The 26932-nt window shown below is 41.1% G+C and overlaps 1 protein-coding gene across 1 annotated transcript; it reads left to right on the plus strand.

The window, feature by feature from the left end:
• Positions 1-1186: 1186 nt before the first annotated feature.
• Positions 1187-26926, plus strand: LOC120036463. The gene is made up of 4 exons (XM_038982902.1): positions 1187-1307; positions 21512-21626; positions 25234-26197; positions 26648-26926. The coding sequence occupies exons 1-4, from the start codon at positions 1187-1189 to the stop codon at positions 26924-26926; spliced, it is 1479 nt and encodes a 492-aa protein (XP_038838830.1).
• The last annotated feature ends 6 nt before the right edge of the window (positions 26927-26932 follow it).

The following is a 26932-nucleotide window of genomic DNA, read 5'->3' on the forward strand; positions in this document are numbered from 1 at the left end:
ACCCCAACCAACTTTTCGGCCGAAAAGGAAGCCAGGACCTCAGGTGAACTCGACCACAACTTACAGCCCCCTTCAGCTTTTTCAGTTGTTTTTCACACAATCCGTTGTAGATTCGCTCGTGTCTAACACGAATAAGTATGGGAAGAAGAAGCAGGCAGGCAAAAAGGTAGCATGGAAGCCCATATCCATGTCAGACTTTTTCTGCTACCTTTCACTGGTCATCTACATGGGGCTGGTGAAGTTGAAAAGCCTGACGGACTACTGGAAAACGTCATCACTCTACCAACTGCTTTTCCCCGTGACTGTTATGTCCTGCAAAAGGTTTCTGGTTCTTTCACAGGCGCTTCATATCAGTGACCCAAAGGTTGATGAAGCGAATGACAAGAAGAGAGGCACAGCAACGTTTGATAGACTGTGCAAAATCAAACCTCTCTACTCCAGCATTGTTGAGGCCTGCAAGACGTACTTTCAGCCAGCCCAGAAAGTGTCAATCGATGAGAGGATGGTAGCCTCAAAGGCCAGAATTGGCCTCAAACAATACATGCGAAACAAACCAACCAAGTGGGGTTACAAGCTGTTTGTGTTGGCTGATTCTGTGTGTGCCTACACATGCATTTTTTTTGTCTTTGAGGGGAAGAACAGTTTTGCTACCGGTAAGGGACTTGGCTATGACTCTGTAATGGAGTTATTGGATTTTCAACTGCTAGGGAAGGGCTACAAACTGTTTGTGGATAACTTCTACACAAGCCCTACCCTGTTTGCAGACCTTAGGAAGCGGGAAGTGTGGGCTTGTGGCACCATTCGTACCAACAGGGTGGGCTTTCCGAAGACGAAGGTGAACGACATGCCTGAGCGGGGGACCATGCGATGGATCCGTGAAGATGGCCTGCTTTTTGTAAAGTGGATGGATACCAGAGAGGTGGTGATGTGCACAACAATCCACAAGTCCTTCAGTGGGGATCATGTGGTCAGACGTGTCAAGGATGGTGCCGGGGTATGGACCACCAAAAATGTCCCCATTCCAACTGCAGTAAAGGACTACAACAAGAGCATGGGAGGTGTGGACCTATCAGATGCCCTGATAGGCTATTACAATGTTCTGCATAAGACAATGAAATGGTACAAGACCTTCTTCTATCATTTTGTCGACATTGCTGTGGTGAATGCATTCATCCTACACAAGGAAATGGCTAAGAGCTGTGGAAAGCCCTTCCTCTCACAGAAGGCCTTCAGAGAGCAGCTCATCAAGAAGCTTGCTGGCTACAGCACCACTGCACCACGCCCTGTCCCTTCTGCTCCTGCCACAAGTGTTCATCTGCCCAAATATATTTGTGCAGGCATAGATGTGCCTAAGGGCCAAAAGGGCACAGCATGGAGGCGTTGCTGTGTTGTTTGCAAGATGAAGTCCCCCATCACCTGCACCACATGCTCGGTGACCCTCTGCTTTACATCAGAAAGAGACTGCTATGGCATCTGGCATCAGCAGCAGAATATTGTGTAGAGCTTTGGCAAAGTGGGTGGGGTTATATCCTTCCTGTTTGGCCCTGTCCGGGGGTCTCATCGGATGGGGCCACAGTGTCTCCTGACCCCTCCAGTATTTATGATGCAGTAGTTTTCTATTAACAGTGTGATTTAGAGCAAAAAACAGGGACAAATCAGAAACCTGGAAAACCTAAACGGAGAAAATGGAATTGGGTAAAAAAAAAATATATATATTGATAGAGATGTTATAGAGCCCTAAATAATGTAGAAATGTTCTCTTATTACTGGATTATCTAGGGATAGTGTAGAGTAACAGCTGTATCCTGAAGTGACCTTTAACCTCCCTGCTCCTCAATACTTCTTCCACTGGATCAAAGCTTCAGCCAAGTAGGATACATGATAGATATATTTCTTACACTCACCTATTCTGACCAAATAACTCATCATAAACTTTACTAAAAAATACATGTTGTACAGCAAATGATAGATACACTAGTTCTTAATGCAATCGCCGTGTTAGAATTCTAAAATAACTTTAGTACGACATACAGCTTACGTTATAGCGAGACAGCGCCCAAAATCAGGAAGGAAAATAATACTAAACATTTGACAGAAATACGAAATAACATCATAAATGGGTCCTACTTTTGCTGAGCTTCCATCAGAATCTTGTACAAGGGGTCCTTTGTCCAGAATAATCGTTGTTTGGATTTAGAATGTCCTCTTCGTCTGTCGAATTAGCAACCAAAGCTAGCTAAGTGGTGCGAAGCTGTCCATCGTCACCAAACGCAGAGAACGGAACACGCCAAAACTCCCGATAAACTTTCAATAATCTGATAAAACTATATTGAAAAAACATACTTTACGATGATATTATCACATTTATCAAATAAAATCAAAGCCGGAGATATTAGCCGTCTATAACGAAAGCTTTTCAGAAGGCAATCCAGAGTTCCTTCCAGCGCCTTCCTGAACAAAGGAAATTGGGGTCATGTCATTCCAAGAGCTCTCTTTTGACCTCAGATCAAGCTAGACACTCCATCTCACCTCTCACTGCCTATTGACATCAAGTGGAAGGCGTATGAAGTGCATGTTTATCCATAGATTTCAAGCAAATGAATAGGGAGGCCCTGGAACAGAGCCTCGATTTCAGATTTTTCACTTTCTGACAGGAAGTTTGCTGCAAAATGAGTTCTGTTTTACTCACAGATATAATTCAAACGGTTTTAGAAACCTGAGAGTGTTTTCTATCCAATAGTAATAATAATATGCATATTGTACGAGCAAGAATTGAGTACGAGGCAGTTTAATTTGGGAACGATTTTTTACAAAGTGAAAACAGCGCCCCCATATCCCAAACAGGTTTTAACTTGTATTTTTCCATTCGGCACATGGGAATTCAACAGCAAAAGTATTTTTTGGTCTCGTAAAGCCTTTGATCACCAATAAGTCTGTCTGATAAAAACATTTCTTGTGGAAAAATGCATATATTGTGTAATGCAGATTTTAGAATATTCACATGAACATCTGTTGCAAATTACATGGAAACTTAGCTACTAAGGTGGATATTGATCCAACACCTGCCGCTTATTCAAACCAGCCCACTGAGCACAGACGTCAGTTCAACATCTAGTTTCTATTTACATTTCTTTGAGTCGTCAACTAAAGTCAATTCAACATGAAATCAACATAAAATGTCACCTGTCATTGGATTTAGGTTGCAAGTCCATGAAACAAAAGGTGTTTTGTTGAAATGACGTGGAAACGTTTATTCAACCAGTGGAAGCTTGCACCCAGGAAAGTGGAACGAGGAACTCTTCTTTGAGACAATGATGAAACAGCAATCCGTGGGAGAGTTGTGGTGGATATTATAAAATAAGGATCTGCTGGAGTCCAAGTCAAACCAAGATTCTTTATTTCTGAGCTCAGAGAGAATAACAGTTACACAGCGCAGTGTAGACAGTTTGAATTCCTGAAGCATTAGGTGATGAGCACATATCTTTATAGTTTCCTGTTCCTGGGAGGGACTTTATTCATACAAAGACGCAGGGGCAGCTGGTTTGCTACGCAGGATGATACTCCCAGGAACAGGAGATTATAATAGGTCAGTTTCACAAGGTTCGTCTGTGGTGGTTAATTTCTGTATTACCAAATGAGGAGAGACAAACTTCACACACCAATCAGAGTTATACTTAAACTACATCTTTAATAATAAGATCTTTGCAATGACTTTCAACAATTCACTATTTCTAATGAACCGTTGAGAGTGGCAACACAATGGCTACTGAGATCTTTTATAGCAAAGATCCACCCCCCTAGTCGACATAACAAACCACAGATATTAGGAACAGTTCACAAAGTGAGACTTTATAATGAGAAAGGAGTATCCCGTAGCCAGAGAGCATTCGCTATAATTTATCATTCAGTTTGGTCCCTAAGACGAGGTTCTAATCTCTTTCCTGGTACTTCATAGCACAAAAACACCAACTCATCCAATGGCATAACTCAATTGTCAACTCTATCAATTGTCAACTCTAGATACTCCCATCTCAAGTAAAACCCCTTCTTGACCCCACTCCTGGACAAGCTCACTGAGGGGAGTGAGCCTCTAGGTCATACACTATCCCAGGATAAGTGCAACATCAGAGAGGACATACAATGGTTCCAGACACTGCCATACACCTCCCCCCAATGCCAAAGGAGGGAGTGACTTGCGCACAGACATTGTGGAAACCAGTAATTGGTTCCCCATTAATCACACCATCCCTTCACATAGTTTAACAGATACATTCACATATGAAGACAATGTTCCCCCCTGTCCTCTTCCCTTCCTGATATTCTGCATAGCACCAGGGACATGTCAGGCTTGTCTTTTACCTCTCCCCTCTCTGGGCCCCAGGTGACTGAGCCCCAGCTGAGGGAAGAAGTGCAACTGCCATCACCAGAGTCCGAATGGATACATTCTAATAACAAGTATATCACATCAGCATATTATGCAGATAAGACATCTTAATTATCTATGTTACCCAACTAATTCTGATTCATCCACCACAAGTCACATACTCAGATATGTGGACACATACAATTAACATTTTGCATTACAGAGTCTGTGAACATTTTCATTTCATTAAATCATCAGTGGGCCAACATTGCAAATGTAAACAACGGAACAAATGCATCACATCCAAATATCACTTTATATCTGTAGTGCTGGAGGAAAGACACCCAGATAAACACAAACACAGAGTTTAAAAAAGGACCATTTAAACACATGGAATCTGACCTACTCTATATTCAAACTGACATACTCCATATTCAATTCATGTTTTCTAATAAAAACATACAAATATATGTTTTAGTATACTTTGTACAATTCAAGTTCATATGGTAAAAACAGGTAATCATTATCAGTCAACAATATAAGACAGCAAGTCCCCTGTGTGTATTCTCATGTTTTTTCAGGTTCCCTAAATCGTTAAAACTCTTTCCACACTGGGAGCAGTGGTAAGGCTTCTCCCCGAGTGTATTCTCTCATGCCGTTTCAGCTCCCCCGGATGGTTGAAACTCCTTCCACATTGGGAGCAGTGGTAAGGCTTCTCTCCTGTGTGTATTCTCTCGTGTAGGTTCAGGTGTCCTTTCTGGTTAAAATGCTTTCCACACTGGGAGCAGTGGTAAGGCTTCTCCCCTGTGTGTATTCTCTCATGCCGTTTCAGAACCCCCGGCCGGTTTAAACACTTTCCACATTGGGAGCAATGGTAAGGCTTCTCCCCTGTGTGTATTCTCTCATGCCATTTCAGCTCCCCCGGCTGGTTGAAACACTTTCCACATTGGGAGCAATGGTAAGGCTTCTCCCCTGTGTGCATTCTCATGTTTTTTCAGGTTCCCTATATCGCTAAAACTCTTTCCGCACTGGGAGCAGTGGTAAGGCTTCTCCCCTGTGTGTATTCTCTCATGCCGTTTCAGCTCCCCCGGCCGGTTGAAACACTTTCCACATTGGGAGCAATGGTAAGGCTTCTCCCCTGTGTGTATTCTCTCATGCCATTTCAGCTCCCCCGGCTGGTTGAAACTCATTCCACATTGGGAGCAATGGTAAGGCTTCCCCCCTGTGTGTATTCTCTCATGTTGTTTCAGGTTCCCTAACTTGTTAAACCACTTTACACAGTGGGAACACTGGTGTCTTCTTGTTGGTTTGGACGTCCCTGGCTCTGGTTCCTCTGAGTCTGGTCTTTCTCCTGCCAAAGACAGTGTGTTTTTAAAAAAAGAGACCTGAATGAAACCTCCACATGATAAATAGGCCTTGCTATGAGGGTAAATCCTAATCAGATCGCTCAATAACCTAAGGCCAGTTTTAACAATCTTGGTGTGATTTTAAAACAAATGTTATAGAGTTTCCTGGTAATTACTGATAATGTTAACATTACTTTTTTATTCATTCTGCTTTACAAGTCAGAACACAAAAAACTAAACCGTTCTTGGACACTCAAGACACAGACGTCGCTTAACTTCTTATGGCTGCAGGGGGCGTATTGACTAACTTGGAAAAATGTGCCCATTTCAAACGGCCTCGTACTCAATTCTTGCTCGTACAATATGCATAGTATTATTACTATTGGATAGAAAACACTCTCTAGTTTCTAAAACCGTTTGAATTATTTCTCTGAGTGAAACAGAACTCCTTCTGCAGCCCACTTCCTGACAGGAAGTGAGTTTCTGAAATCGGAGGTCTCTGTTCAAGAGCTTGCCTATAAATGGGCATGACACGTATTGATATACATACACGTCATACACCTTCCCCTAGATGTCAAGCGGAAGTGAGAGAAGAAATGAGTGGATTATCTTGCTCTGAAGTGGAATAAATCCTCTTGGAATGACTGGTCCGCCGTTTCCTGTATTTTCGAAAGCGCGAAGTTGAACCTGGAATCGCCTTCTGGAAAACCGTCGTTATAGGCGAATACTATCTCCGGCTTTGATTTTATTTGATACATGTCACAATATCATCGTAAAGTATGTTTTTTTAATATAGGTTTATTAGATTATTGAAATTTATTCAGGACGTTAGGCGTGTTGCGTTGTTTGACTTTGTTCACGAAGGAGAGCTTAGCACCACTTGGCCAGTGCGCTTGCTAATTCAAGAGGGAAAGAAGTCGTTCATATTCCAAACAACGACGGTTCTGGACAAAGGACTCCTTGTACAACATTCTGATGGAAGACCACCAAAAGTAGGACCCATTTTGGGATGCTATTTCATATATCTGTCGAACTGTGCTATCGGTACCGTTTGCCTTGAAGCAATGCTGTTGTGTGTTAGCTATTGTAGTAAGCTAATATAACGCTATATTGAGTTTTCGCTGTAAAACACTTCAGAAAAAACGGAAATATTGGCTGGATTCACAAGATGTTTATCTTTCATTTGATGTACACCATGTATTTTTCATAAATGTTTTATGATGAGTATTTATGTATTTCACGTTGCTCTCTGTAATTATTCTGGCTGCTTTGCTGCTATTTTTGATGGTGGCTGCAATGTAAAAATATGATTTATACCTCAAATATGCACATTTTCGAACAAAACATAAATGTATTGTATAACATGTTATAAGACTGTCATCTGATGAAGTTGTTCAAGGTTAGTGATTAATTTTATCTCTATTTTGTCGGTTTTGTGAAAGCTACCTATGCGGTGGAAACATGGTGAAAATATGCGGTTGTGTGTTTGGCTATTGTGGTTAGCTAATAGAAATACATATTGTGTTTTCGCTGTAAAACATTTTAAAAATCGGAAATGATGGCTGGATTCACAAGAAGTGTATCTTTCATTTGCTGTATTGGACTTGTGATTTCATGAAAATTATATTATATGATATCCCTGTCACGTTAGGCTAGGCTATGCTAGTCAGCTTTTTTGATGAGGAGGATCCCGGATCCGGGAGGGTGATGAAGAGGTTTTAAGGTTACAGTTATGAAAACTTAGAACTCTAAAGAGGCCTTTCTACTGACTCTGAAAAACACCAAAAGAAAGATGCCCAGGGTCCCTGCTCATCTGCGTGAACGTGCCTTAGGCATACTGCAAGGAGGCATGAGGACTGCAGATGTGGCCAGGGCAATAAATTGCAATGTCCGTACTGTGAGACGCCTAAGACAGCGCTACAGGGAGACAGGACGGACAGCGTATCGTCCTCGCAGTGGCAGACCACGTGTAACAACACCCGCACAGGATCGGTACATCCCGAACATCACACCTACAGGTACAGGATGGCAACAACAACTGCCCAAGTTACACCAGGAACGCACAATCCCTACATTGGTGCTCAGACTAGAGGTCGACCGATTATGATTTTTCAACGCCGATACCGATTATTGGAGGACCAAAAAAAGCCGATACCGATTAATCGGCCGATTATTTTAATTTTATTTGTAATAATGAAAATTACAACAATACTGAATGAACACTTATTTTAACTTAATATAATACATCAATAAAATCTATAAATAATGAAACGTGTTCAATTTGGTTTAAATTATGCAAAAACAAAGTGTTGGAGAAGAAAGTAAAAGTGCAATATGTGCTATGTAAGAAAGCTAACGTTTCAGTTCCTTGCTCAGAACATGAGAACATATGAAAGATATTTCCCTCTATACCATTTGTATTTCATTAACCTTTGACTATTGGATGTTCTTATAGGCACTTTAGTATTGCAAGTGTAACAGTATAGCTTCCGTCCCTCTCCTCGCTCCTCCCTGGGCTCGAACCAGCAACACAACGACAACAGCCACCATCGAAGCAGCGCTACCCATGCAGAGCAAGGGGAACAACTACTAGAAGGCTCATAGCGAGTGACGTTTAAAACGCTATTAGCGCGCGCTAACTATCTAGCCATTTCTCTTCGGTTACACCAGCCTCATCTCGGGAGTTGATAGGCTTGAAGTCATAAACAGCGCAATGCTTGACGCACAACAAAGAGCAGCTGGCAAAACGCACGAAAGTGCTTTTTGAATGAATGTTTACGCGTCTGCTTCTGCCTACCACCGTTCAGTCAGAAACGTAGATACTTGTATGCTTGTATGCTCAGTCAGATTATATGCAACGCAGGACACGCTAGATAATACCTAGTAATATCATCAACCATGTGTAGTTAACTAGTGGTTATGATTGATTGTTTTTTATAAGATAAGTTTAATGCTAGCTAGCAACTTACCTTGGCTTACTGCATTTGCGTAACAGGCAGTCTCCTTGTGGAGTGGAACGAGATAGAGGCAGGTCGTTATTGCGTTGGACTAGTTAACTGTAATGTTGCAAGATTGGAAACCCCGGGCTGACAAGGTGAAAATCTGTCGTTCTGCCCCTGAACAAGGCACCGTTCCTAGGCCGTCATTGAAAATAAGAATGTGTTCTTAACTGACTTGCCTAGTTAATTAAAGGTAACAAAAAAAAAAAAATTGGGCAAATCGGCGCCCAAAAATACCGATTTACGATTATGAAAACTTGAAATCGGCCCTAATTAATCGGCCATTCCGATTAATCGGTCGACCTCTAGCTCAGACTGTCCGCAATTGAATGAGAGAGGCTGGAATAAGGGCTTGTAGGTCTGTTGAAAGGCAGGTCCTCGCCAGACATCACCGGCAACAACGTCGCCTCTGGGCACAAACCCACCGTCATTGGACCAGACAGGACTGGCAAAAAGTTATTTTCACTAACAAGTCGCGGTTCTGTCTCTAGGGGTGATGGTCGGATTCACGTTTATCGTCGGATTCGCGTTTATCGTTGAAGGAATGAGCGTTACACCGAGGCCTGCACTTTGGAGCGGGATCGATTTGTAGGTGGAGGGGCCGTCATGGTCGGGGGCGGTGTGTCACAGCATAATCAGACTGAGCTTGTTGTCATTGCAGTCAATCTCAACGGTGTGCGTTACAGAGAAGACATCCTCCTCCCTCATGTGGTACCCTTCCTGCAGGCTCATCCTGACATGACCCTCCAGCATGACAATGCCACCAGCCATACTGCTCCTTCTGTGCATGATTTCCTGCAAGACAGGAATGTTAGTGTTCTGCCATGGCCAGCGAAGAGCCCGGATCTCAATCCCATTGCGCACGTCTGGGACCTGTTGGATCGGAGGGTGAGAGCTAGGGCCATTCCCCCCAGAAATGTCCGCGAACTTGCAGGTGCCTTAGTGGAAGAGTGGGGTAACATCTCACAGCAAGTACTGTCAAATCTGGTGCAGTCCATGAGGAGGAGATGCACTGCAGTACTTAACCTGTTTGGGATAAGGGGGGAGCATTTTCACGTTCGGATGAAAAGCGTGCCCAGAGCAAACTTCCTGCTACTCAGGCCCAGAAGCTAATATATGCATATTATTAGTAATATTGGATAGAAAACACTCTGAAGTTTCTAAAACTGTTTGAATTATGTCTGTGAGTATAACAAAACTCAAATGGCAGGCGAAAACCTGAGAAAAATCCAACCAGGAAGTGGGAAATCTGAGGTTTGTAGTTTTCAACTCATTGCCTATCGAATGTACAGTGTCTATGGGGTCATATTGCACTTCCTAAGGCTTCCACTAGATGTCAACAGTCTTAGAACATTGTTTGATGCTTCTACTGTGAAGGAGGGGGGAATGAGAGCTGTTTCAACCAGAGATCTGCCAGAGTGGCATGAGCTGATCACGCGCCTACAAGTGAGAGCGACCAGCATTCCATTGCATTTCTAAAGACAAAGGAATTCTCTGGTTGAAACATTATTGAAGATTTATGTTAAAAACATCCTAAAGATTGATTCTATACATCGTTTGACATTTTTCTACGAACTTTAATATACATTTTTGAACTTTTCATCGGAACTTTCGCCTGGACTTGCCCGCGCCTCGTGAGTTTGGATTTGTTTACCAAACGCGCTAACAAAAGGAGGTATTTGGACATAAATGATGGACTTTATCGAACAAAACAAACATTTATTGTTGAACTAGGATTCCTGGGAGTGCATTCTGATGAAGATCATCAAAGCGAATATTTAAAACGCTATTTCTGACTCAACAACATGGCGGGTATCTGCATGGCTTGTGTCTGAGCGCCGTACTCGGATTATTGCATGGTTTGCTTTTTCCGTAAAGCTTTTTTGAAATCTGACACAGCGGTTGCATTAAGGAGAAGTATATCTATAATTCTGTGCATAATACTTGTATCAACTTTTATATGTTTATTATGAGTATTTCTGTAAATTGATGTGCCTCTGAAAATTTGCAGGATGTTTTCGATGCACAACATTACTGACCATAAAGCGCCAATGTAAACTGAGATTTTTGGATATAAATATGCACTTTATCGAACAAAACATACATGTATTGTGTAACATGAAGTCCTAAAAGTGCCATCTGATGAAGATCATCAAAGGTTAGTGATAAATTTAATTGAATCTATATTTCTGCTTTTTGTGACTCCTCTCTTTGGCTGGAAAATGGCTGTGTGTGTTTTTGTGACTAGGCTCTGACCTAACATAATTATATGGTGTGCTTTCGCTGTAAAGCTTTTTTGAAATCGGACACGATGGGTAGATTAACAAGAAGTTAAGCTTTAATTTGGTGTATTGCACTTGTGAATGCATCAAAGTTACATATTTCTAAAACATATTTTTGATTTTAGACTCCATAATGTTTCATCATTAGATGCTACAGTCCTCCTTTAAGACTCCATCATGTTTCATCATTAGAAGCTACAGTCCTCCTTTAAGACTCCATAATGTTTCATCATTAGATGCTACAGTCCTTCTTTAACCTCTCTCGGCCATTAGCCAGGGAAAATACAGAGCGCCATATTCAAATAACATGATATAAAAATCTAACTTTCATTAAATCACACATGTAAGATACCAAATTAAAGCTACACTCGTTGTGAATACAGCCAACATGTCAGATTTCAAAAAAGCTTTTCGGCGAAAGCATAAGATGCTATTATCCGATGATAGCACAAAAGTATACAAAGAGAGAAGCATATTTCATCACTGCAAGCACGACACAAAACGCAGAAATAAAACATATATCATTCCTTACCTTTGACGAAATTATTATGTTGGCACTCCAATATGTCCCATAAACATCACAAATGGTCCTTTTGTTCTATTAATTCCGTCGATATATATCCAAAATGTCAATTTATTTGGACCGTTTCATCCAGAAAAACACAGCTTCCAACTATCGCCACTTCTCTACAAAATATATCAAAAGTTTCATGTAAACTTTACCAAAACACTTCAAACTCATTTTGTAATACAACGTTAGGTATTTTTAAACGTTAATAATCGATCAATTTGAAGACCGGATGATCTGTGTTCAATACCAAACGAAACCAAACTGAGGCAACTTTTTTCATAACATGACTCGCTCCAAAAATTTACTTCAGGTGACCCTCATTTACGACAGCCCTACTTCTTCAGTTCACAGAGGAATAACTTCAACCAATTTCCAAGGACTGGTGACATCCAGTGGAAGCCGTAGGTACTGCAAGCAAGTCCATCAGAAATCTGGTCTCTCTTAGATAACTCATTCAAAACACAGTGACATCCCCAAAAAAATATTCTGAATGGTTTGTCCTCAGGGTTTTGCCTGCTAAATAAGTTATGTTATTCTCACAGATATGATTCAAACAGTTTTAGAAACTTCAGAGTGTTTTCTATCCAAATCTATTAATTATATGCATATCTTATATTCTGGGGATGAGTAGCAGGCAGTTGAATGTTTGCATGCTATTTTTCCGAAAGTGAAAATGCTGGCCCCTGCCCCGAAGAAGTTAACTTCTTATGGCTGAAGGGGTAGTATTGAGTAGCTTGGATGAAAGGTGCCCATATCAAACGGCCTGCTCCTCAGTCATAGTTGCTAATATTTGCATATTATTATTAGTATTGGATAGAAAACACTCTAAAGTTTCTAAAACTGTTTGAATTATGTCTGTGAGATTAACAGAACTCATATTGGCAGGCAAAATCCTGAGTTGAAATCAAAACAGGAAGTCAGAAATCTGAGCTTGTATGTATTCACCAGAGTCCCTAAAGAAATTCCCTTGAGATATGAGTTTGCACTGCCTATGGGTTCCACTAGATGTCAACCATCAATATAAATTATAATGAGACTTCTATGATGTTGTGGAAGAGAATGAGAGCAGAATCAGTCAGGTGTCCATCAAGCAGCCATTTTCTGATCATGCTTTTTCCTCATGGGAGTCACTTGCGTTCCATTTATCACAAAGACAAGAAAGAATACTCCGGTTGGAACTTTATTGAAGCTATATGTTAAAAACATCCTAATGATTGATTGTGTACTTAGTTTGAAATGTTTCTTCGACCGGTAATATCACTTTTTGTCCGATATAACGCTGACCAGAATTAGTGTTTGGATATGTAAACCAGACGCGCTAACAAAAGAAGGTATTTGGACATAAATAACGGATTTTTTCAAACAAAACAAACATTTATTGTGGACCTGGGATTCCTGGTGTGCTTTCTGATGTAGATCATCAAAGGTAAGGGAGTATTTATCATATATTTTCTTGTTTATGTTGACGCCATCTTTGCAGCTCTGGTGTTTTACTTTTGAGCGCCGTCTCAGATTATAGCGTGGTTTCTTTTCCGTAAAGTTTTTTTTAAATCTGACACAGCGGTTGCATTAAGGAGAGGTATATCTATAATTCCATGTGTATAACTTGTATTATCATCTATTTATGATGAGTATTTCTGTTGAAACGATGTGGCTATGCAAAGTCACTTGATGTTTTTGCAACTAGTGAATCTAGTCGCCTCAATGTAAACTCAGATTTTTTTATATAAATATGAATTTAATCAAACAAAACATGCATGTATTGTGTGACATGAAGTCCTATGAGTGTCATCTGATGAAATTAATCGAAGGTTAGTGATTCATTTTATCTGTATTCAGGTTTTTGTGAAGCTATCTTTAGCTGGAAAAAATGGCTGTGATTAGTGTGGTTTTGTGGTGACCTAACATAATCGTTTGTAGTGCTTTCGCTGAAAAGCCTATTTGAAATCGGACACTTTGGTGGGATTAACAACAAGATTACCTTTAAAATGATATAAGACACATGAATGTCTGAGGAATTTTAATTATGAGATTTCTGTTTTTTTAATTTGGCGCCCTGCACTTTCACTGGCTGTTGTCATATCATCCCATTGCCGGGATTGCAGCCATAAGAAGTTTTAAGACTCCATCATGTTTCATCATTAGATGCTAAAATCCTCCTTTAAGACCCTATCATGTTTAGAATGTGTCTGGAAGCGCTACTCTATCTATCCTACTCTCATCCTTTCGGTTTTAATAATATTTAATAATAATAATAATAATGTTATAATACGTAATAACTAACTTTAATAACTAGGGTTAATACCTGCCTGTCGCCCCAACAAAATCTTTATCTTTACCCCCCTCTAACAATACAGCTACAGAATTAGCATAGTAGGCCATGTAACTTAAGGTCATCTGAAATATTTAGGACTAACTAACTATTCCTTGCCACCCATTCTGAAACTCACTGCAGCTCTTTGTTAAGTGTTGCTGTCATTTCAGTCGCTGTAGTAGCTGACGTGTACAGTGTTGCGTCATCCGCATACATAGACACACTGGCTTTACTCAAATGTCGTTGGTAAAGATTGAAAAAAGTAGGTGCCAAACAGCTGCCCTGTGGAATTCCTGATTCTACCTTGATTTTGTTGTACAGGCTTCCATTAAAGAACACTCTCTGTGTTCTGTTAGACAGGTAGCTCTGGGGCGGCAGGTAGCCTAGTGGTTAGAGCGTTAGGCCAGTAACCAAAAGGTTGCTGGATCGAATCCCCGAGCTGACAAGGTAAAACTCTGTCGTTCTGCCCCTGAACAAGGCAGTCCTAGGCCGTCATTGAAAATGAAAATTTGTACTTAACCAACTTCCCTAGTTAAATACAGGTTAGCTTTTTTAAAAACTCTTTATCCACAAAATAGCAGGGGGTGTAAGGCCATACGTTTTTTTCAGCAGCAGACTATGATCGATAATGTCAAAAGCCGCAATGAAGTCTAACAAAACAGCCCAAACAATATTTTTATCATCATCAACTTCTCTCAGCCAATCAGTCATTTGTAAGTGCTGTGCGTATTGAATGTCCTTCCCTATAAGCTGAAAGTCTCAATTTGTTAACTGTAAAATAGCATTGTATCTAGCCAAACTATTTTTTCCCAAAAATGTAAGGGTTGGTAATAGGCTTATTGGTCGGCTATTTAAGCCAGTAAAGGGAGCTTTACTATTCTTGGGTAGTGGAATGTCTTTAGCTTCCCTCCAGGCCTGAGGGCACACACTTTCTAGTAGGCTTACATTAAAGACAAGGCAAATAGGAGTGGCAAAATCGGCCGCTATTATCCTCAATTTTCCATCCATGTTGTCAGACACCGGTGACATGTCATTGTTGATTTTTTTGCCCAAAATGTCATTGAAGATGCTCCAAAGATTTTTACTATCATTCTTCATGTCATTTATCTGTTTCATAGTGTAGTTTCTTCTTCTTTTTATTTAGTCACATGATTTCTCAATTTGCAATACGTTTGCCAATCAGTTATACAGCCAGACCTATTTGCCATCTCTTTTGCCTCCCTCTTCATCATACCATTTTTTGATTCCTCATCCATCCACGTGGATTTAACAGTTTTTACAGTCATTTTCTTAATGGGTGCATTCTTATTAGTAACTGGGATAAGCATTTTCAAATGTGTCAAGGGCAGCGTCTGGTTGCTCATCATTACACACCAAGGACCAACAAATATTATTTACATCAACAACATAGGAATCACTACAAAAAATTGTATGACCTCTCATACACAATAATAGGCCCAGCCTTTGGAACTGTGGTTTTCCTAGACATGGCTACTATATTGTGATCACTACTACTGATGGATCTGGATACTGCTTTAAAACACATTTCTGCAGCATTGGTAAAGATATGATCAAAATATGTTGATGATTTAATTTCTGTACTGTTTGTAACTACCCTGGTAGGTTGACTGATAACCTGAACCAGGTTGCCAGCACTGGTTACAGTTTGAAGCTTTCTCTTGAGTGGGCAGCCTGATCACAGCTTTCCTCCAGTATTAGTTAATTAATTAACAGTGTCTTGAGTTTAGTTTGCCTGTTCAACAGTCTTGTAAAGATAGGGGGGGTTGACTGGGACAGACAATGTAACATCCATAATGTTTTAAGGAAAAGTTTTTGTAAAACAAGCCCCTTACATCAGATTATCTTGAAACTTTCTCTCTAAATCTAACTTTCATCAAGGTTTTATATGGTCTATTGGTTTCTCTCTTTTCATTGGCAGAATTCTTTTTCAGTGTTATGATATTCACAACATCCATATCCACCAGTCCATCTTCCTGTCAACTAACAGAATTCTGCTGGTTGTCCTGGTAACAGATACCAGTGGGCAGATCTATTGTATTTGTTCAAACGAAACTACTTACTTTGATGTGTCAAATCTGATCCTTTCTTCTCTTCTCCTCCTCTCACAGTTCCACTCAGCCCCGTTGTTTTCCTGCAGTCCACCAGCAGCACAGACAACCTCTTCATACCCAGCAGTAAGGTGCTACCGGGAGAGGCACGACATGGGGACTCCGGGAGTGAGGAAGGGCTAGCGTTGTCCTGGTAACCATACAGAGGGGACACAGACACATATCATTATGGATGCTGATGTCACTGTTGTCATAAAGTGCCTTACAGAAACCCAGATCCCGATAGAGCAAGCTGTATGCTAGACCAGACCAAGCTGTACCATCTGGTGGTCTGATCTGGAGAGACTCTTCTCTGCCTCGTCAGCATCAGGATGTTGTTGAGGCTCCCCAGAGGATCCACGATAGTCACGTCTCTCTCCTGTGTGAACGAGAACATCAAACAGATGGTGAACTTATGACCATCGATTGCAATCACAGAGTCTTACAAGAGGCATGAATATGTCTAAAAAAGGGCCTATAATGGCCACTTTCATCGTGATTTCCTAAAATGTTGTTTGTGTTGCAAATGTAAAAGGGTCGTTCCAAGAAAAGGGGTCCTTTTGCGTCCCTTTGAAAATGTATTAGAAATTATGCTCCCAGATGTTGAATTCTGAAAAGCCTGTTTTATGAAGTGCACTTTAATGTGGACTACATGGATATTTCAATAAATCTAATATAAAAGTCACAAAAATATATGTACCAATGACGGATAGCACCTTTAACAATTTATTGAGTACTGAACAACATATTAAAGTGTAGAACGTCAGTAGAATGCCCCTTTCAAACCCCACATTAGTTCAAGAAATGCATATTTTGTGCCCGTTTTTAAGTCAGTACTCACTGGTCTTAATCGACTCTTCAGCCTCCTTTTTCACTCCCAAAACGTCTTCCTCCTCCTCTTTAATTGAGATAGCCTCCTCTTCCTCTTTTACTCCAAAAGGTTCTTCCTCTTCTTTCAATATTACGGCATCTTCCTCCTTTTTAATTCTGAAAGCTTCTACCTCATCTTCCACTTTGACAACGTCTTTCCCATATTCCTCTTTTACTGTAATATCATCCTCTTCTTCTTTCAATGTGATAGCCTCCTCTTCCTCCCTTTTCATCCTGAAAGCTTCTTCCTCTCCTTTCACCAGAGCTTCTTTCTCCGTCGAGTTTAGTGAGCTCATGTTCCGGGCGATTAGCCTAGTGCAATATCAATTTACCACATTAGCTAATTTAACAAGCAATCTACGTTTCAATGAACGAGTAGATATGTAAACAGAATTGTGTTTAAAACACTAAGTGTAATACACACAAGATTTAACGCTGGATTAAACGCTATACACAAGATTAAACGCTGCAATGTTTCGGTTTAATGTTCGGTGGCAAACCACCACGTTGGTTGAATCAGAAGCCTTTTGTCGCTGTTGAAGAAGCCTCCTGTCCCGTCCACTAGATTATACGTCACGCAAGAAGCATCACCTGAAAAACTCATATGGCCATCTGCTGACTGGAGTGGGTAACGCAGATTGGAAAAATATTAATTACAATGTTTATTCTGGCAAGCAATGTCATGAGAAGTATTTTAAAAACAACCAGATGTTATGTTTTCTCCTCCAGCCAATACTTTCCTCCAGGGCTGACCTGCCCATTAGGCAGGATTAGGTGACAGATTGAAGAGGGTGGCATATTCCGAGCTAAATTGACCAAAGCTCATCGCTAACAACACATAATAACATATAATATATATATATATTAATATATATATAATAATGGACTTTGCAAAAGGTAACATGAACAGATAGGACTCTACCTGTGTAGACCACATGCCCCTTTACCCTTCCTGTCTCTAAAGTGCCCTTTTGGGTTGGAGAGAGAAAGAGAGAAAATAACATCTGGTTGTTTTTAAATTACTTCTTATGAGTCCCGTAGTCCCGTGTAGCTCAGTTGGTAGAGCATGGCGCTTGCAACGCCAGGGTTGTGGGTTCGTTTCCCACGGGGGGCCAGTACAAAAAAGTATGAATGTATGTACTTGTAAGTCGCTCTGGATAAGAGCGTCTGCTAAATGACTTAAATGTAAATGTTATGACATTGCTTGTCAGACGGAACATTGTATATCATATTTTTCCAATCTGCGTTACCCACTCCAGTCAGCAGATGGCGATATGAGATTTTCAGGTGATGCTTCTTGCGTGACGTGTAAACTAGTGGACGGGACAGGAAGCTTCTTCAACAGCGACAAAAGGCTTCTGATTTAACCACGTTGTGCTTTGCTAGGAAACCTAAAACCGAAACATTGAAGCTCCTTTGACCAATCTTGTGTATATTAGTCTTAGTGTTTTGAACATAATTCTTTTTACCACTGGTTCATTTGAACGTAATTTGCTTGTTAAATTAGCTAATGTGTTACATTGATACTGCACTAGGCTAATCTCCCGGATCATAAACTCACTAATCTAGACGGAGAAAAACTCTGGTGAAAGGAGGCAAAGAAGCTTTCAGGATGAAAAAGGAGGAAGAGGAGGCTATCACATTGAAACAAGAGGATGATATTACAGTGAAAGAGGAAGATGGGAAAGAGGTTGTCAAAGTGGAAAAAGAGGTAGAAGCTTTCAGAATCAAAAAGGAGGATGATGCCGTAACATTGAAAGAAGAGGAAGAACCTTTTCGAGTAAAAGAGGAGGATATCGCAATAAAAGAGGAATACGTTTTGGGAGTGAAAAATGAGACTGAAGATCCGATTACCACCAGTGAGTACGGTCTTAAAAACAGGGGCACAAACTATGCAGTTGTTGAACTAATGTGTCTTTTAAAGGGGCATTATACTGAAGTTCTGCACTTTAATATGTTGTTCAGTATTGTAGGAATTGTTAAAGGGGCAATCTGCCATTGGTACATATATTTTTGGAACTTCAACATTTGATTTATTGAATTCTCTGTGGTCTAAATTAAAGTGCACTTATTCTAGTATAGCCGGGTTTTAAAATATAATATACAGTGCATCATTTCTACTTAAAATATCAAAGGGACACAAAATGCACCCATTTTGTGGAACGGCCCTTTAACATTTGCATCACAGTGGTGGGAAAAGTACGCAATTGTCATACTTGACTAAAAGTAAAGATACCTAAATAGAAAATTACTCAAGTAAAAAGTGAGTCACCTAGTAAAATACTTCCTGAGTAAAAGTATATAAATCATTTCAAATTCCTTATATTAAGCAAACCAGATGGTGCCAATTTCTTTTTAAATTTCTTTTTTTATTTACGGATAGCCAGGGACACACTCCAACTCTCTGACAATCTACAATTGAAACTTGTGTTTAGTGAGTCTGCCAGATCAGAGGCAGTGATGATTACCAGGGATGTTCTCTTGATTAGTGCATGAATTGGACCATTTTCCTGTCCAGCTAAGCCTTCAAAATGTAATGAGTACTTTTGGGTGTCTGGGAAAATGTATGGAGTAAAAAGTACATCATTTTCTTTAGGAATGTAGTGAAGTAAAAGTCAAATTAGTCAAAAATAGTAAAGTACAGATTCCCTGAAACTACTTAAATCGTACTTTAAAGTACTTTTTACTTAAGTACTTTATACCACTGATCACAAAAAAAAAGCATAACTAAAGTGGCTAATTTAGGCCCTTTTTAGACATATATTCATGCCTCTTGTAACACTCTGTAATTGCAATTGAAGTTCATAAGTTTACCGTCTGTTTGATGTTCTCATTCACACAGGAGAGAGACATGACTATCTTGGATCCTCTGGGGAGCCTCAACAACATCCTGATGCTGACGAGTGAAAGAAGAGTCTCTCCAGATCACAACACCAGATGGTACAGCTTGGTTTGGTCTAGTATACAGCTTGCTCTATCTGGGGCTGGGTTTCTGTAAAGCACTTTATGTCAACAGTGACATCAGCATGCATAATGATATGTGTCTGTCCCCTCTTTATGGTTACCAGGACAATGCTAGCCCTTCCACCCTTCCGGAGTCCCCATGTCATGCCTCTCCCGGTAGCGCCTTACTGCTGGGTATGAAGAGGTTGTCTGTGCAGCTGGTGGACTGCAGGAAAACAACGGGGCTGAGTGGAACTGTGAGAGGAGGACAAGAGAAGAAAGGATCAGATTTGACACATCAAAGTAAGTGCTGTAGTTTGAACAAATACAATAGATCTGCCCACTGGTATCTGTTACCAGGACAACCAGCAGAGTTCTGTTAGTTGACATGAAGATGGACTGGTATCTGTTACTAGTAGGGCTGTCACAGACTAATAAACATCTTGTTTGACTTAGTCACCTGTTCTTTCGACCAATCAATTAGTACACATTTTAAACGTGTATTTCTATATATACACTACCGTTGAAAAGTTTGGGGTCAATTAGAAATGTCCTTGTTTTTGAAAGAAAAGCACATTTTTTGTCCAATAAAATAACATCAAATTGATCAGAAATACAGTGTAAACATTGTTAATGTTGTAAATGACTGTTGTAGCTGGAAATGGCAGATTGTACGCCCATGTAGATATTCCATAAAACAGAGGCCCATTATCAGCAACCATCACTCCTGTGTTCCAATGGCACTTTGTGTTACCTAATACAAGTTTATCATTTTAAAAGGCTAATTGATCATTAGAAAACCCTTTTGCAATTATGTTAGCACAGCTGAAAACTGTTATGCTGATTTAAAGAAGCAATAAAACTGGCCTTCTTTAGACCAGTTGAGTGTCTGGAGCATCAGCATTTGTGGGTTTGATTACAGGCTCAAAATGGATCAATTAGCCTTTTAAAATGATAAACTTGGATTAGGTAACACAACGTGCCATTGGAACACAGGAGTGATGGTTGCTGATAATGGGCCTCTGTACGCCTATGTAGATAATCAGCCATTTCCAGCTACAATAGTCATTTACAACATTAACAATGTCTACACTGTGTATATGATCAATTTTATGTTATTTTAAATGGACAAAAAAATTGCTTTTCTTTCAAAAACAAGGACATTTCTAAGTGACCCCGAACTCTTGAATGGTATTGTATATCCTAACACCATCCATGTTGTAAACAGCGTTCTGCATGAATTCCGACTCAACTTGCAACAAAACAATTTTATGAAATCTAATTTTGTTAGAAATCTAACATTGTTTAACATGGTCAAGTTTGGTTTCTGTGCAATCTTCAGACACTCTAGAAGGCAACCAAACTTGTTTCATCATTCTACATTATGTATTGGCTATACAACACCTGAATTAGCCCATGAAGGGTCTTGGTCCAATGACCACCTATCGTTTTGAAACCTAGCTAGATAGCCAATGAGCTGGGCTTTCCAGCAGTATGTGAATGCCGTTTGTAGGACAAACAGCCATCATGCTAGAGCTGTGCACAACAGAGTTCATTCTCTGGTGAAAGGAAACAGGACGCACTGTAGTTTACGTTTCACAGCAGTTCCTTCTCTTCTACAAACTTCTCAAATCTGAAAAAGTTAAACATGGCTACTAAGAGTGGAAAAGCTAAATCTCAGTCCAAGTATAAACATTTTGATGATATTATTGCAGAAATTCACCAGGAGAGTGACACAGAAGGAATGGATGAGGACTCTGTGAGTGACTACAGTTATGATTCCAGCGCGGAAGAAATGTTTTTGGAAGGAAAAGATCCACTTTTAGACCAGTAAGTAAAATAGGTTTTTGCTTCTCATGCTAATGCAGTTGTTTAAATGGTTGCATATCCATTTTATATATTTTTTTGATTTATATATATATATATTTATACACACATTCGAAGTTTACATACACTTAGGTTGGAGTCATTATAACTCGTTTTTCAACCACTCCACAAATTTCTTGTTAACCTCACTAGGGTATGTGGGACAGTAGCGTCCCACCTCGTCAACAGCCAGTGAAACTGCCGGGCGCCAAATTCAAAACAGAAATCCCATAATTTTAATTCCTCAAACATACAAGTATTTCACACCATTTTAAAGATACACCTGTTGTAAATCCAGCCAAAGTGTCCGATTTCAAAAAGGTTTTACGACGAAAGCACACCAAACGATTATGTTAGGTTAGAGCCAAGTCACAGAAAAATACAGCCATTTTTCCAGCCAAAGAGAGGAGTAACAAAAAGCAGAAATAGAGGTAAAATTAACTTCTCTTAACTACCGATCCCGGATCCGGGTTTGAAAATAGACAACATACGGTGATCGCCACAAATAGTCATATTAAACATTCCTGAAAATACAAGTGTCTCACATGCTTCAAAAGCCTAGAATCTTGATAATCCAACTGCGTTGTCAGATTTAAAAAAGGATTTACTGCGAAAGAATAGGGTGCGATTATCTGAGCTCAGCGCTCCATAACAAACTACTTTTTCAACCAGCACAGGCGTAACATTATCACAGATTGCGTTAAAATAAATCGTTTACCTTTGAAGATTTTGCTCTGTTTGCAATCCCAAGGCTCATTGTTACACACTGAATGGTCTTTTGTTTGGTTAAATCAATTTTTTATAGCCTAACACGAAACATTTTGTGAACGCTTATGTCGTTGAATTTCATTTCATAAAATTTTCGACCTAAATACCCTGACTAAACCTGACATTATCCAGTCATGTTTGGTTTCCTTGCAATCAACTGTTTGTTTGTAACAACCAAACTTGATGGGTCATTTCGCGGGACGTATTGAGCCGAAAAAAACGATTGGAAGACAACGAGTAACGAGCTCATTGTGCACCAATTATATGACCACTGTCTCGTTGATTGACTGTATTTTAACCCAATGACCACTCATCGTCTTGAAATCTAGCTGGGTAGATAGTGCCATTTACCTCTGTTCATTGGCTATCAAATGGTTCTTTGTTTGAAGACCAACCCATACATGAAACGCAGGCGTAACGAGTGTCTTTTACCTTTGCGTTTAGAACTGGAAGGAAGGAAAGTTATTACGCACAGCAGTATTTCGGCAACTTGCATCTTCAGCTGTTTATTTATCCAACATCATGGCGAATAAGTCAGGGAAAGCTAAATCTAAGACTAGATATACGAATGAAGACAACATTTTAGAGGAAATTGATCGTGAAAGTGATACAGAACTGTTTTTTGAGGAAGACTCCATTAGCGATCACTCCTATGATTCTGAAACTGAGGCCTATTTTTTGAACGGAGAGGACATTGTTTTGGACTGGTAAGTTCTTGTCACGCTAATGCCGTTGTTTGAAATTAATAATATAAAATATTATTTGTGATTGTTTTTACGTTTTATTTGCAATAAAAATGTAATGAAATGTGTAAAGTACATGTTGGCTATTCATTGTGAGTGAGGATACATTTGTATGTATGTGAACGACCCATAGCCTATGTTTGTGTGTATATATATATATATATATATACACTGCTCAAAAAAATAAAGGGAACACTTAAACAACACAATGTAACTCCAAGTCAATCACACTTCTGTGAAATCAAACTGTCCACTTAGGAAGCAACACTGATTGAATTTCACTTGATGTTGTGCAAATGGAATAGACAAAAGGTGGAAATTATAGGCAATTAGCAAGACACCCCCAATAAAGGAGTGGTTCTGCAGGTGGTGACCACAGACCACTTCTCAGTTCCTTTGCTTCCTGGCTGATGTTTTGGTCACTTTTGAATGCTGGCGGTGCTTTCACTCTAGTGGTAGCATGAGACGGAGTCTACAACCCACACAAGTGGCTCAGGTAGTGCAGCTCATCCAGGATGGCACATCAATGCGAGCTGTGCCAAGAAGCATTGCTGTGTCTGTCAGCGTAGTGTCCAGAGCATGGAGGCGCTACCAGGAGACAGGCTAGTACATCAGGAGACGTGGAGGAGGCCGTAGGAGGGCAACAACCCAGCAGCAGGACCGCTACCTCCGCCTTTATGCAAGGAGGAGCAGGTGGAGCACTGCCAGAGCCCTGCAAAATGACCTCCATCAGGCCACAAATGTGCATGTGTCTGCTCAAACGGTCAGAAACAGACTCCATGAGGGTGGTATGAGGGCCCGACGTCCACAGGTGGGGGTTGTGCTTACAGCCCAACACCGTGCAGGATGTTTGGCATTTGCCAGAGAACACCAAGATTGGCAAATTCGCCACTGGCGCCCTGTGCTCTTCACAGATGAAAGCAGGTTCACAGTGAGCACATGAGCACATGTGACAGAGTCTGGAGACGCCGTGGAGAACGTTCTGCTGCCTGCAACATCCTCCAGCATGACCGGTTTGGCGGTGGGTCAGTCATGGTGTGGGGTGGCATTTCTTTGGGGGGCCGCACAGCCCTCCATGTGCTCGCCAGAGGTAGCCTGACTGCCATTAGGTACCGAGATGAGATCCTCAGACCCCTTGTGAGACCATATGCTGGTGCGGTTGGCCCTGGGTTCCTCCTAATGCAAGACAATGCTAGACCTCATGTGGCTGGAGTGTGTCAGCAGTTCCTGCAAGAGGAAGGCATTGATGCTATGGACTGGCCCGCCCGTTCCCCAGACCTGAATCCAATTGAGCACATCTGGGACATCATGTCTCGCTCTATCCACCAACGCCACGTTGCACCACAGACTGTCCAGGAGTTGGCGGATGCTTTAGTCCAGGTCTGGGAGGAGATCCCTCAGGAGACCATCCGCCACCTCATCAGGAGCATGCCCAGGCGTTGTAGGGAGGTCATACAGGCACGTGGAGGCCACACACACAACTGAGCCTCATTTTTTGACTTGTTTTAAGGACATTACATCAAAGTTGGATCAGCCTGTAGTGTGGTTTTCCACTTTAATTTTAAGTGTGACTCCAAATCCAGACCTCCATGGGTTGATAAATTTGATTTACATTGATAATTTTTGTGTGATTTTGTTGTCAGCACATTCAACTATGTAAAGAAAAAAGTATTTAATAAGAATATTTCATTCATTCAGATCTAGGATGTGTTATTTTAGTGTTCCCTTTATTTTTTGAGCAGTGTGTATATATATATATATAAAAATGGAATGGAGTAGAATGTAACAGCAAACCCATACATCTCAACAGAGCCAGCATGCTTTCTCTAATTAGGCTATATATTACGGTTAGAGGTTAGAGGGAGCATGGCCGAGGCGCGTGTGTCTGTTGCTACGCCCCACCCCCACATGAAATGGCCTATTTGAGGCAGGCCCACAAAATGGCCAAAGTGAAATGGAACAGCACTTTATGTTCCCTGTACTCTTTATATCTTTTTATTATACCTGTTGATACAGGGCTCATATGTGAAACTATTCTAACTGAACATTTTCATTCACAGTGGCACTGATTCCGACTGGGAGCCCCCAGCGCCAACTTGTTCATCCAGCTGGACCCCTGCTGTCTCTGGGCCATCTACAGGTGTGAAGGCACTGACAAAGAAGCGGAAGAGGGGAAGTGTGCCACCTGCTAACAAAGGGACAGAAGGGCGTTGGCACACTGTCCTAGAAGATGATGTGGAGCCACCCCAACCAACTTTTCGGCCGAAAAGGAAGCCAGGACCTCAGGTGAACTCGACCACAACTTACAGCCCCCTTCAGCTTTTTCAGTTGTTTTTCACACAATCCGTTGTAGATTCGCTCGTGTCTAACACGAATAAGTATGGGAAGAAGAAGCAGGCAGGCAAAAAGGTAGCATGGAAGCCCATATCCATGTCAGACTTTTTCTGCTACCTTTCACTGGTCATCTACATGGGGATGGTGAAGCTGAAAAGCCTGACGGACTACTGGAAAACGTCATCACTCTACCAACTGCCTTTCCCCATGACTGTTATGTCCTGCAAAAGGTTTCTGGTTCTTTCACAGGCGCTTCATATCAGTGACCCAAAGGTTGATGAAGCGAATGACAAGAAGAGAGGCACAGCAACGTTTGATAGACTGTGCAAAATCAAACCTCTCTACTCCAGCATTGTTGAGGCCTGCAAGACGTACTTTCAGCCAGCCCAGAACGTGTCAATCGATGAGAGGATGGTAGCCTCAAAGGCCAGAATTGGCCTCAAACAATACATGCGAAACAAACCAACCAAGTGGGGTTACAAGCTGTTTGTGTTGGCTGATTCTGTGTGTGCCTACACATGCAATTTTTTTGTCTATGAGGGGAGGAACAGTTTTGCTACCGGTAAGGGACTTGGCTATGACTCTGTAATGGAGTTATTGGATTTTCAACTGCTAGGGAAGGGCTACAAACTGTTTGTGGATAACTTCTACACAAGCCCTACCCTGTTTGCAGACCTTAGGAAGCGGGAAGTGTGGGCTTGTGGCACCATTCGTACCAACAGGGTGGGCTTTCCGAAGACGAAGGTGAACGACATGCCTGAGCGGGCTGAGCGGGGGACCATGCGATGGATCCGTGAAGATGGCTTGCTTTTTGTTAAGTGGATGGATACCAGAGAGGTGGTGATGTGCACAACAATCCACAAGTCCTTCAGTGGGGATCATGTGGTCAGACGTGTCAAGGATGGTGCCGGGGTATGGACCACCAAAAATGTCCCCATTCCAACTGCAGTAAAGGACTACAACAAGAGCATGGGAGGTGTGGACCTATCAGATGCGCTGATAGGCTATTACAATGTTCTGCATAAGACAATGAAATGGTACAAGACCTTCTTCTATCATTTCGTCGACATTGCTGTGGTGAATGCATTCATCCTACACAAGGAAATGGCTAAGAGCTGTGGAAAGCCCTTCCTCTCACAGAAAGCCTTCAGAGAGCAGCTCATCAAGGAGCTTGCTGGCTACAGCACCACGGCACCACGCCCTGTCCCTTCTGCTCCTGCCACAAGTGTTCATCTGCCCAAATATATTTGTGCAGGCATGGATGTGCCTAAGGGCCAAAAGGGCACAGCATGGAGGCGTTGCTGTGTTGTTTGCAAGATGAAGTCCCCCATCACCTGCACCACATGCTCGGTGACCCTCTGCTTTACATCAGAAAGAGACTGCTATGGCATCTGGCATCAGCAGCAGAATATTGTGTAGAGCTTT

The sequence above is a fragment of the Salvelinus namaycush genome, unplaced genomic scaffold (assembly GCF_016432855.1).
Source record: "Salvelinus namaycush isolate Seneca unplaced genomic scaffold, SaNama_1.0 Scaffold134, whole genome shotgun sequence".
Lineage (NCBI taxonomy): Eukaryota > Metazoa > Chordata > Actinopteri > Salmoniformes > Salmonidae > Salvelinus > Salvelinus namaycush.